This window comes from Canis aureus, chromosome 6 (assembly GCF_053574225.1).
Source record: "Canis aureus isolate CA01 chromosome 6, VMU_Caureus_v.1.0, whole genome shotgun sequence".
Classification (NCBI taxonomy): domain Eukaryota; kingdom Metazoa; phylum Chordata; class Mammalia; order Carnivora; family Canidae; genus Canis; species Canis aureus.
Window position 1 is genome coordinate 44,518,013 of NC_135616.1, and position 13,393 is coordinate 44,531,405.

The 13,393-nt window shown below is 44.4% G+C and overlaps 1 protein-coding gene across 7 annotated transcripts in view; it reads left to right on the forward strand.

Moving 5' to 3' along the window:
* SMYD3 (SET and MYND domain containing 3) overlaps positions 1-13,393 on the forward strand; it is a 792,487-nt gene that overhangs the window by 657,116 nt on the left and 121,978 nt on the right. For all 7 annotated transcript variants that reach the window (XM_077901368.1, XM_077901367.1, XM_077901370.1 and 4 more), the window contains one exon: positions 6,058-6,166. In XM_077901368.1, the coding sequence (XP_077757494.1) occupies positions 6,058-6,166 (109 nt within the window). The remainder of the gene's footprint in view (positions 1-6,057; positions 6,167-13,393) is intronic.

Below are 13,393 nucleotides of genomic sequence, written 5' to 3' on the forward strand. Positions count from 1 at the left end.
ATCAAGTCCTGAATCGAGCTCCCCACAGGAGCCTGCTTCTCCCTCTGCCTATGTGTGTATGTGTGTCTCTCTCTCTTTCTCTCTCTGTCTCTGTCTCATGAATAAATAAATAAAATCTTTTTTTTTTAAGTCCTGACTTTTGGGAGGAGGACCTCTATTTAGTGGAAATTAAGAGGAGTAGAAATACAATATTTGTGTAAGGAGATCATTCTGCTTACTCATTTTGTGGGAAGAAATAAACCCAAGAAAAATCTAATTGCAGTAAGACAAAATCTCATTGTAATGTTATAAACATGCTCTTGTGATATGAGGTAGAATTATAAGAGGCACGTGAATTTTATTTTCTCACACTCGAGGGATAAGTGCTGGGGGTGTGTGGCAAATCCACCTGTTAGCCATGTGGGGCCAGCAACACATATCACAGACAAAACAAGGAGGTGAGAGTTCAGTTGAGGCCAGAACCCAGGATCACCCTTTTTTGGAAACAAGTGAGAATTCATGGCTCTGATCTTCCTGTTGCCAGCAGAGCCAAATAGTAGAGGTGATGGAGAGGCAAGGATTCATCACCCCCCTTTGGAGAAGAGCACTTCTCTGGACTAACTGGGTAATTATTAAGGTCATAGTAGGATAGAGTTCTTGTTTTGAAGCAATTTCTAGGACAGTATGGTCTATCCTTTCTTACTTTGGTTTCACTTCCCAATGTTAGGATCTTTATAAAAAAAAAAAAAAACCTAAACAACAAAAGTATAGCATATTACAAATAAAGCTACCCTACCACAAAAATGTGAATAACTTTCAGACAGCAGCTGGTTTAACTTAAGCCGAGCCTGAGGAACATCACATGACTCCATCTACCTTTTCATTCCTGCTTGGTCCCCCATGAGTTTCCATGCCATTTCTATACGAGGCTTAGAAGTCATTAAAAATCCCAAATTTTTTGAAATGAGGGCAGTTATCTTCCAGAGTCCATCATTCCTGAAAGTGAAAAAGTAAAACCCAGTGTCCTGTTTTTATTATGAAAAATTTCAAACAAGCACAAAAATAGAATACTATAATGAACCTTCTTAAATCCATTGTCCCAATTCAATAATTATCAAAATTTTGCAAAACTTGTTTTATTTCTTGCTCCCCCCCCCCCTTGGTTACATTTATTTTAAAGACCTAAATATTTGAGTACCCTTGGTCTGTCTCATTCATTGTCTGTGGTTTTTTTTCTCTTGGTTTTCAGACAGTCCTTCCCTTTTTGTATGCCTGGTTATAATTTCACTGGCTGCAGGACATTGTCTAGGAGAATTGGAAGGGATAATTGTAGGTTCAAGATGACATCTTCAAGGAGGATTTACCTTTGCTTCTGGCAGTCTGTAGGAACAGATCACCTTCATCCATTCAGGGTTTGAACAGATTGAGTCTTTGTGAGAGCTGGTGTCTTTCTGGCTTACTTAACTTCAGCTGTAGCCCTTTGCGGGGTCACAAATGAAAGCCAAGGATGTTTTCCAGGGCTCCTTTCCATTCTTGTTGCACTCTAAGCTCCAAGTTCTGTGTCCATGTCTGTGAGACTGCCCAAACCTCTGCTCAGCTATTGAGCCTGTCTGCCTCTTTCAATTCAGCAAAGGAAAAGTAGCAACAAAGGTAAGGATCACCTCCTTCAGCTTCTGTTGTTTCTGCAGTTTTGACTCTTTACAATCCCTCTGCCTTAGTGGGTCTGTGATACCTTCAAACAAATTTTTTGTATATTTTGCCTAACTTCTCTTTTTTTAGCAAAGAGTTTGGTCTGAAACAAGCTAATCCACCATTGCTGGAAGGAGAAATTCTACTAAAGAAATTTGAATCAAATCTCAGACATTACATTATTTTATCCATTCATACTTTAGCTCGTATCTCGGAAAAACGCAGGCATTCTCTTATAGGCCAACAATGCCATTTCATGTTCAGATTTCCTAGAATTCCCAGAAATGTCTTTTTATGATTGTTTTGTCTGAGTTCAGATGCACAGGGTCTATATGTTATATTTGGTTGTTGTGTCTTTTGAGTCTCTTTTAATCTAGAGTGTTCTCCTCTCCTGCCAGCTTTTTCTTTTCATGCTATCGACCTGTTGAAATTCTGTGTCAAAGTCCTGTAGAATTTCCTTATCTCAGATTTAGCTGGTTGCTTTTATTTGATCCTCTATCACTTATTTTTCCTACGTAATAGAATTTAACTGTATGGGCTTGATGAAATTCAGTTTTGTTTGTTTTTGGCAAAGATGCTTTATAAGTAGTGCAGAAGAATTCCTGTTGCATTATATCAGATAGCACAAGATATGTGATTTTTACACTGTAGGGATGCTAACATTGATCAGTGGGTTCTGATGGTAACAACATAATCCTCCATTATAAAATTTTCCATCATCTTTGATCTATTTGGTTACTCTGAAATATAGTTTATATAGGCGAGTTAAGCTCTTCTTTTAAATTCAGTAATGTCTTTTACATCAGTTCTAGAAAAAATCATCCCCAACAATAAATGTTTTTTCCTGCTTTCAGTGCCAGAGCTGCTACCTGTAGTGAAGCAATGTAATTGGTAATTACATCATGTAGGGAAACAGCACGGCCAGCAGTGTGGGTCCTGCCACCAGGGCTTCTCTATAGCCTTTTAGCTTTAAGAACCATTCCACTTTGCTGACTCTCAGCCTCTTCACAAGGTAGGGCAGCAGAATCTTGGTGCTTGTGGGTCTGAGTTAAAGCTAGGATGTGTGCCACAGCTTTTCCATCCCGGGCCCAGGATTCTGGAGCCTGTGATCGCTGGCACAGTGCCTACAGAAAGGGAATTTATAAAGCTCCAACAATAGAAGGCCTGTAGAATGATTTTGTCCCTGTATACTTTGCTTGCATTTCTGGAGCAGCATTTCTGAGTCTTGCAGTCAGCTCCAGCTCTGCTGGACCCTAGCAAGCCTCCAGACCCTGTTCCGCCAGCTGTATCTTTCTTTTCCTTCCTCCTTATACCATCCCATCCAGCTTCAAGTGTGTCTGCCTCTTGTATCTCTTCTTGAATTTTCTGTTTCCCATTCTGATGAAAATATTCACAGCCCCATAGAGGAGTGCCTAGCTGCTGACAAGCAGAAGTCTGAGCTTCCTGGCTTTGCATTTCTGTCTCTGTGCAGCCTGGCCTGAAGCTGCTGTCCTGTCCTGTCCCGTCCCATCCCACCCTCTGTGTGGCCAGACCAGTGTGCTCCCTGGCCCTTCATATTCTGCCTCCTGAATGATCACCTGAGCTGCCTCTGTCTTCCCACACCCCACTTGCCTGTCCCAGGAGCCCACAGACCCTTTCAGCCTGGACCAGCTCTGAGAACCCTCCCCTGGTCCCCGAGGGCTCTGCTGCTTCTGGAGCCCCACATCTGTGCCGTGGCAGCTCTCCCACTCCTCTCTGCATCACGATTTCATCTCCCTCACTTCTGCAACTAGACTGTGTCCCAGCCAGGACAGGGCTGTCCTTGGACGTCTCATTCCCTAGCACACTGGGCACAGAACGTGGCATCTCATAGGTGCCCCTTCCCTTCTTCCCACTCAGACCCCTGCACTGGTCCCTGCACTCCCAGGCTCCCCAACACCATTTCTGGGTCAGGCTCTTAGCTGGCCTTCCTTTTTGGCAGTGCCATGATTGAAGCCAGCCTGCAGGCCCTCCTCTGTCCTCAGTACTGTCCCACATGCCCTTGCTGGGGAACTTCTCCCCGCAGGAGTGAGCTTCACCAATGTTCCTCTGGGTGTGACTCCAGCAAGTAATCATGATTCTCATTCTGCATGGCAGCCAAGAGGCCTCTAGAAATAATCCCGCACACAGTGGGTGCTTGCTGGAGCTGTAACACTGCTCCTTAAATATTTCTGTGGAAGTACCCCTCATCCTCTTCCGACTAAACTTCACTTCGTTTTTTTAATATATTTAAGCAACCAGAGCAGGTACCTGTCAGGGCATAATTACGCACCACTTTCTCTCCCAGCACCAAACCAAAGATTTTCTTTCCTTCTGCTAACTGACATGACAGACAGCCATTTAGTGGAATGATTTTTAGTATAAAATTACTTTTTGGCCTTTAAATTTAATTATTCCACATTCATAGCAATAAAATAAAATCCTAAATCCAGGTGTGCTTTTGGATGAAAGTGTCCAGGGTGATTACCTCCTGATAATGGTGTCCTGCACTTGAGCCTTTTGTCTGGGGATCTTAAAATCTTTTCCATGCAAGTAGATAATGATGTTCATTTTGTTGGAGGTGAGGGGTGAAGTGATTGATCTCCTGGCATGTTCAAGAGATGAAGAAAAATACAAGACCCAGGTGTCTCTTTGTTTCTCCCGTCCCCCCTCCCTCCGCAGTTCTTTAAAAGAAGCCTGGCCAACCTTCTATTGATGGAAATACCTCCCTCTCAAGTACTGTTTTCCGCTTTTTGAAGAGCACGAATGGAAAGGGTTCCTATATCACATTTCATGTGGGAAGAGTTGAGGTTCAGGGAGAGGGAATGGTTTGTAGACATGTGTACACGTACAAGAGAATATATGTGTCTCCTGGTAAACCTACCTCCTCTCTGTTACACAGTAGAGCTTAAATGTGGTTCCGTGAGTTCAGAAGTGAGAAACAGTCCCAGCAGCACTTGGCACGTGGCAAGCCCCATGTGAGTCATGACTCTTAGGGCAGAGCCTGTGGTCTCTGGACCAGCAGCATTTGGAGCATGCCCCTGTTCGTGCTAGCAGTTTGAACACACTCCCCTTCTCCCCATTCAGCCAAGCTCACCTTTTGGAGCCATTGTACATCCTATTTCCTTCCTCCAGGAAGCCTTCCTGATCCAACCAACTGCCAGTCACCTCTCTCTCTTCATAACTCTCGTAATGTTCTCCAGATGCAATTCAACCACTTGCACCGACCGGTACCATGTACCAAGATAGGCCTCATCTGGGCACTGAATCATGCCCTCTCCTATCATGTTTTATAACTGTAGTTTGAATGCTGGTCTTGTGTCTGGTGGGTTGTGGGGCCTTGAGGGGAAAGCTCATATCTGTACAGCCCCCGGACCCAGGAACAATCCTGCACATACAACAGGAATTTGGTCGACTCTAAGAATAGAGGACAAGGCGCAGGCGCCAGGGGGGGCAAAAGCAGCCAAACTGTCCACATTTTACGAAATCAGATATAATATTTTTTTTTTTTTAGATATAATTCTTATTGAATCACACTGAAGCTATATCATCAGATCTGGAGCATAGCCCTGAGGGGTTTTTTTGTTTGTTTGTTTGTTTTAAAGATTTTTATTTATTTATTCATGAGAGAGAGAGAGGCAGAGACACAGGTAGAGGGAGAAGCAGACTCCATGCAGGGAGCCTGACGTGGGACTTGATCCTGGGACTCCAGGATCACACCCTGGGCCAAAGGCAGGTGCCAAACTGCTGAGCCACCCAGGGTTCCCAGCCCTGAGTTTTCATTCTTGGGTCTATTACAACACTCTTTTCTGTTCTGTTACATGTGGGAAAGAGGCCAAGCTTGTATTCATTATGGCCAACACAGATGGGAGGCCAGAATTAAATTAGGGGGCCATCCCTAAACCAGTGAGATGATAAATACATAGGTCCTGTACAAAAGATGGGCCACAGTGAACTCCAAGGGCTTGGAAGTTAAAAGGAGGGCATAGTAGTATCTCTGTGGGCATCGCAAATACTTCATTCATTAACTCAGTATGTCTTGAGTGGCCGTCTCTGTTCCAAGGCTGTTCTAGGTGCTGGAGTTTCACAGGAAGGCTGTAGGTAAGATCAGCACCTGGTCTCTCCACCCCAAACCCAGACAGAAACACAGAGGTCCAACCTTGTCTCCCTTCTCTGGTGTTTAGTAGAGAGACATTCCAGTGCTGTCGTTTCATTCTTTGCCCAGAGGACACTGTGGGAGCCTGTTGCTCCTTCCCGACCACACAGCTGACTTCCTCTCGGTAGCTCTGGACACCTCCAGCCAGAGCCGGCCCCAGTTTCATGGTCTCCTGTTGGAATGCCAACTGCAAAGGTGAGAGCTGCTGACATTGTTTACTGTTTGGTTTCTTCCAGGATTTTCTTCCCCGGAAGCCATCCCGTCAGAGGGGTGCAGGTAATGAAGGTGGGCAAACTGCAGTTGCACCAAGGCATGTTCCCTCAGGCGATGAAGAATCTCAGACTGGTGAGTGTGCCAAGACCTTCTTCTTCTTTTTTTTTTTTTTAAAGATTTTATTATTTTATTCATGAGAGACACACAGAGGAGGCAGAGACACAGGCAGAGGGAGAAGCAGGCTCCCTGCAGGGAGCCCAATGTGGGACTCGATCCTGGGACTCCAGGATCACTCCTTGAGCCAAAGGCAAACGCTCTACTGCTGAGCCACCCAAGGCCCTCATGTCCTTCTGCAGGCAGAACCATTTCTGCCTGTTGCTAGGCTGCTTCCTTGTGATTTTTAGCAACTTTATGCACATGCATGTGTCTGCATGCACACATGTGTGCACATGTTTGCACACATGCACATGCCCATAAACGTTTAATGACCAGCTCTCTGAAAAGACCTGATTTGTAATGTTTGCTTGCTTTCTGTGGTCCGAACACATGCACCATGGCTGATCTCAAACTACCCATGTAAAATTGACCAGTTCATAAAAATCATGACAGTATAACCATCACTTCTTGCTAACTGGTGCAAACTAGCCTTCAGGACATCACTACACCTGTGCCTTACTCCAGGGGAGCAGGTCCTTGCCTTCCACGCCCCCTCACCCATCCCCCACAGAACATAGTCCCTAATCCCCATCTCTCATCCCAGCCTCCTGACCACCTGTCTGCCGTCCACCCTTGCAGCCTGTACCCCCTTCTAGCCTTCCTTGTCTCTCCACAGGGCCAGTGCACACTGAGCCACCCACGATTCCCCAGGACCTTGAACTGGTCACACTTAGGTCCTTATCAAGACATTTCCTCTGCCCTAAATGCCGTTCCCATCCACCCCACCCTGGGCCTGCCAGAACTCTACTGGTCCTTAAGGCCCAGCTGAAATGTGGTTTTCTCCCAGTACCCCCAATGTGCCCACCCTGCCAGCAGAGCATTCATCACATGGTATAGACACAGCTCACAGGTACTGTGGGCTTCCTTCTAAAGCACTGCCATAAAGCCTGTATCGCAATAGAGAGAGTCCAGTGAATTTTTTGGTTTCCCAATGTATATAAGAATTATGTTTACATGATACTCTAGTCTATGAAGTATGTAATAGCATTATATCAAAAGAGAAAATATACATTTCTTAATTTAAAAATACTTTATTGCTAAGAAATGCTAACCGTCACCTGAGCTTTCAGTGTGTTGTAATCTTTTTGCTTCTGGAGGGTGTTGTCTCTGTGTTGGTGACTGCAGACTGTTCAGGGTGGTGGGTGCTAAAGGTTGGAATGGCCATGGCAACTTCTTAAAAAAAGACAACAATGACATTTGGCTCATTGTTGGACATTCATTGCCTCATTCCTTTCATGAAATATTTCTTTGTAGCATATGATGCTGTGTGATAGCATCGGACCCAAGGTAGAACTAACTTCTTCCATAATTGGAGTCCATCATCTCAACTCTGTTTCTGGAATATTCTAAATCTTTCACTGTCATTTCAATGATCTCCACAGCATCCTCACTAGGAGTAGATTCCATGTCAAGAAACCACTTTCTTTACTCATCCATTCAGGTTTTATCATGAGATTGTGGCCAATCAGTCCCATCCTCTGGCTCCACTTCCAATCCTAGTTCTCCTGCTCTTCCCACCCCATCTGCAGTGACTTCCCTTCTTTAGGTCTTGAACCCTTTAAAGTCATCTGTGAGGGTTGGAATCAGCTACCTCCAAACTCCTGTTAATTTTGATATTTTGGCCTCTTCCCATGAATCACAAATGTTCCCAATGGCATCAAGGGTAGATGGAATAGAAAGGCGAATCCTTTCCAGGAGGTTTTTGATTTCCGTTGCCCAGATCCATCAGAGGAATCACCATCTATGGCAGCTATAGTTTAATGAAATGTATTTCTTCAATAATAAGACTTGAAAGTGGAAATTACACTATGATCCATGAGCTTAGAATGGATGTTATATTGTTGGGCATGAAAACAACACTAATCTCACTGTCCATCTCCATCAGAGCTCTTGGGTGCCCAGGTATATTATCAATGAATAGTAATGTTTTGAAAGGAATCTTCTTTTTTTTTTTTTCCTTAGGTAGTAGGTCAGAACTTAAAGTCACCAGCTGCATTAATGCCTAATGAGAGTCAGCCTGTGCTTTGAAGGTTTGAAACCAGGCATTGACTTCTCTAGCTGTAAAAGCTCTGGATGGCATCTTCCTCCAGTTTAAGGCTGTTTTGTCGGAATTGAAAAATCCGATGTTCAGTGTAGCCATCTTCATTAATTATCTTAGCTGAATCTGATGAATAACTCCATAAGTTAAGTTAGGCTTTGGCCTAAGGGAATGTTGCATCTACTCAATCTTCTATCCAGACCACTGGAACTTTCTCTGTATTAGCAGTAAGGCCATTTCACTTTCTTATCATGTGTGTGTTCAATAGAAAAACATTTGTAATCTCCTTCAAAAACTTTCCCTTTCCATTCACAGCTTGGCTTACTGTTCAGTACAAGAGGCCTAGCTTTTTCAACCTCCACATTTCAACATGCCTTCCTCACTCAGCTTAACAATTTTTGGTTTTGATTTAAAATGAGAGACATGTGACCCTTCCTTTCACTTGAACACACAGGGGCTATTGAAGGGTTCCTAATTTTCAATACCATGTCTCAGGGAGCAGGGAGGCCCAAGGAGGGTAGGTGGTGACTGGCCAGTTGGTGGAGCAATCAGAACACACATAATGTTTGTTTGTTATATATAATAATAGATGTATTATATTATATGTGTCTTATATGGGCATGGTACTTGATGCCCCAAAACAATTACTATGGTGAACTTCAAAGATCACAGATCACCACGACAAACACAATAATGATGAAAAAGTTGAAATATTGTGAGAATTACCGAAATGCGACACAGACATGAAGTGACCAAATGCTGTTGGAAAATGGTGCCCACAGTCTTGCTTGACACAGGGTTGCCACAAACCTTCAATTTTTTTTAAAAGCATGATATCTGGGACTCACAATAAAGCCATAAGACGGGGTGTCTTACAGTAGGAATACCTAATGCCCAGGGGACAGTGAGGTCTTTGTGGTTGTCTTTGTAACCAGCTCAGTGCCATACAAAGACTTGGAACTTAGGAGGTATTCCTTGTTGGAGGGAGGAGGAGGGGAGGTCAGTATGACTGTAGCAGTAAGTGCAAGTGCAGAGAAACTAAATAGGAGAACTGGGTCTGCCTTAGAATACAGTAAAGAGTAATGTTTACTCTCAGTGAGCCTCCCATGCCCCTGGGAGCCAGGGCTCCCTGCTGCTCTGGCCTTGCTACCCCAGCAGAGCCCCTTCTCACCCAACCGTAGCTTATAGACGGAGAGCAGACATGCTTACCTGGTCCAGGTGTTGGCAGGTCTCAGGGAGCCCTGTTGTATGTGGTTTCCCACGGAGTACCGGATGTTGAACAGGATCCCCCTGGGCTATGGGCCCCTTGTCTGCAGAAGGGCTACAGTGGAGAGATCCTGGCCCTCCATCCAGGTTCTCAGGGGATGCCCGGGGGCTGGCTGGCCCCATGACAGGAACAGCTACCCATAGTTAGAGGAGTAAAGTAACAAATGCCTAAGGGATTCTAAAAAATGAAATTCTCTAGTGCTGGTTTTGGGGTTTTTTCTTAATGATAGCCATGTTCCTTTTCCTGATCTTTAATTGAAATAAGCCCATGGAGGGGCACCTGGGTGACTCAGTGGTTGAGCATCTGCCTTTGGCTCTGGTTGTGATCCCGGGGTCCTGGGATAGAGTCCCACATCAGGAGCCCCGCAGGGAGCCTGCTTCTCCTTCTGCCTATGTCTCTGCATCTCTGTGTGTGTGTGTCTCTCATGAACAAATAAATAAAATCAAGGAGGAGAGGAGAGGAAAGGAAAGGTAAGGAAGAAAATAACGAAAGAGGCCCATGGAAAACAGGAAGAACACTGAAATTCCCAAAGGCACATGGGTCTTCCTGTTCTTTTTACCTTGTCTGACAGCTGTACCCAGACTGATGGAGGAGCACCTCACAATCTCTTGCAATCTCAGATAAACCTTTCCTTTACTGGTCTAATAGCTGTCAGCTTGTTGGGTCAGTTAGGCAGAAATACTCACTGAGTAGGTCTACCATGTACAAGTTTTGACAGAAAAATAATGTGGGGCAAATTTCCCAAGTGTTTGATGTCCCCAACCCAGGTCACCTGCAAGTTGTTTTATAAGTGATCAAACTAATCCTTTATATTTCTAGAGGACTAGAAAGCATTAATACTGCTCATATGTAAGGGCACCTGGGTGGCTCAGTTAGTTAAGCATCTGGCTCTTGGTTTCAGCTCGGGTCATGATCTCAGGGTGGTGAGCTTGAGACCTGCATCAGTTCCATGCTCAGCATAGAATCTGCTTAAGATTCTCTCTCTCTCCCTTTATCCCTCTCTCCCCCTTCCCTCACTCTCTAAAATAAATAAATAAATCTTTTTTAAAAATACTGTTCATATGTACATGATCTTATGTGGTCCTCATAACAAATGAGGTCAGTGGAGCAGATATTTTCATTCCCATTTGAAAGGAAGGAGCTAAAGCATGGAGACATTTGAGAGCCTGTCCAAAGTCATACTGAAGTCTGGTTTGTTCAGTTTAATTCAACGTGTGTGGATTAAATTCTTCTATTGATCTGAATAAGGCCCAGTGTCGTCCTTCCAGTTTAGTGCAGGAGGCAACATGTGACCAAGTCATTAAATACAGGCTGGAATCCTGGCCTCTCTGCTTTTCCTCTAAACTGGCCCAGTTAAGGAGATGAGACCCTCTAGTAAGACTCAATGAGCAGAAATCCCTGTGGATCACCTGAGCTCCTGATGCCAGCTCAGGAGAAGGTGGGGGAGACATCAGAAGAGATTTGTATCATATCCTTCATCGTGTGAGGCTTTTTTATCACCTCTGTGTGCAGAACTCTTGAAGGAGGCGTCTAATCCCAGCTGCAAAGGCAGGAACCCAGACAGACATCTAGATGTGAATTTAGGGGATCACTCAGGCTGGATGGTCACTGTGGTCATCACCAGCCCGCCCCGTGACACACTTTCTGCCCTCCTATACCCCTCGGGTCCAGTTCTATGCTGCCTTCCTCATGGTCTTCTTACCATGTGACCTCACCTCCAGAAGCTTCCTTTGTTAACTGTTTTAGCATCTCCTCCTCCTGGTACTGAAGGGGTAAGCTCCAGTATGGACTCTCATAGCTGCAAATGAAAAATTCTTAGAACAGCATCAGCAAGTCTGCCCTTGCTGTGGTTAAAGCTTGGCCTGACCCCAAACTTCCTGTTTGGCTCTGGAAGTCACTGTCTATGCCATGTGCCTGGCAGTGTTGCATGGTAGAGGGAGTACTCAGGTTTAGAGTGAAGAGTGTCACCTGCAAGTGCCATGACTTGAAGCAAGTCTCTTAATCCCTCTTAATAGAACTTTCTTATTTTTAAAATGAACATAATCCCCATCCCATAGAGTGATCTTGAGGAGTAAATGAGGTAGTGTGTGAGACTATTTTGCTAAGTCCTAAGTATTTTGAGACTATAAGGAATTATTATTGTTACAGGAATTGTCGTTCTGATCATTCTCCCACTATCTGGTCCCATCAACACTTGTTGAAGCTTGGGGTTATATGGTGTTTCCACTATTGAACAATTATGTTCTCTAACTCGGCATTTCACATGGGCATGTTCTGTTTTTCCATATTGAGTGGGAATTCCACAAGAGGCCCTGACTTACATACCTTTTGTCTCCTGGTACCACCTAACACATGCCCCAAACACAGCACGCTCTATTAAAGACGTACTTGAATGAATAGATTTTTTAATGAATTGAGATCTTTAAAAGCCTCACTCTGGTCCTGTTCTTTGAGCTAATACATATATATACTATGTCTATGGCTAGTGGACCAGATCTTGTCTGGGCCTTTACTGACCATTCACTAGCAGTGTAAGGCTCTGATCTCCCCAATTCCAATGTGTGGCAAGGGTTTTCCCCTGTCAACAATCAATTCTTGGACACCAGGTGGGTGTCCTATGATTCAGTTCAATTCTGACACTGTCTATCCAGAGATAGCATCAGACCCAGCAGGTAAATGGCTCAGCCCCACGAGACTACTCTCCACTGCGGATGCTGATGGCAAGCCCAGGCTGTCACCTGTGCTTCTGACTGACCAGGTGTATAGATTGGAGATTCCAAGGACCCCTTCTTTAGGATCAATTAATGTGCTAGGGTGGTTCACAGAAGTCAGAAGAACATTTTGCATACTAGATCACCAATCTATTGTAAAAGGCTATAAATCAGGAACAACTAGATAGGAGAGAGGCATAGGGCACAATCTAAGGAAATGGCACAAAGCTTCCATCCTCTCTTAGAGCTCACCAGTCTTCTTAGATCTCCATGTGTTCACCACCCCAGAAGCTCTTTAAACCCCATCCGTTGAGGTTTTTATATGGGCTTCATTACCTAGGTATGATTGATTAAATCATTGGCCATTGGCAACTGATTCAGCCTCTAACTCCTCTGCCTGTCAGAAGTCAATCATCACATGGTTGGTTTTCTAGGCAGACAGCCCCCATCATTAGGTGCTTTCTGCACCTTGGAAACGCCAAGGGTTCTGGAAGCTCTGTGTCAGAAACTAGGATGAAGACCAAATATGTTTCTGCCTTGTTACAATTTATGGTGTCACACAGAGGGACAGGCAGGTCATGTCCATTGCTTTGCAAGCTCATAGTACCTGAAGGCCTAGGAGCAGGCCAGTTTCATTCTGCAGAAAGCCTCTCTTCCTGAGTTTTCTTATGGCTTAGATATCCCAGAGAGGGGAAAGAGAAAATCTGTTCTCTGCCTTTTGAAACTGATGTTCTCTTTAGGCTGGCACCCCTAGGTATTCTTTCTTAGAAACTCTGGAAATAATAGAATGAAAGAACTTGAAAAGGGTTTCAAAGGCTGGTTTTGGAGCAGAAATGAGAAAATCTTCAGAAGCAGAAATTGGTTACAGATTCCATTAGGCCAGCCTCCTCCAGGAAAGGGATCCACTTAGCCCAACACTGATTTGGTTTAGGCTTTCATCTCCACTGGGCTCAGCTGAAATGCTTATGACTGCTGCCAAAGGACAGTCCTGGGGTCCCTTTGCAAAGCTTGTCTCCTGCTTTCTCCTGTCTCTTAACTGTTCTCATTCCTTTCCATTTATTTCTTGGAAGAATTTTGTTAGCCACTAATTTGACTTCTTAGAGCTCATGGCAACTGTCATTTTTTGG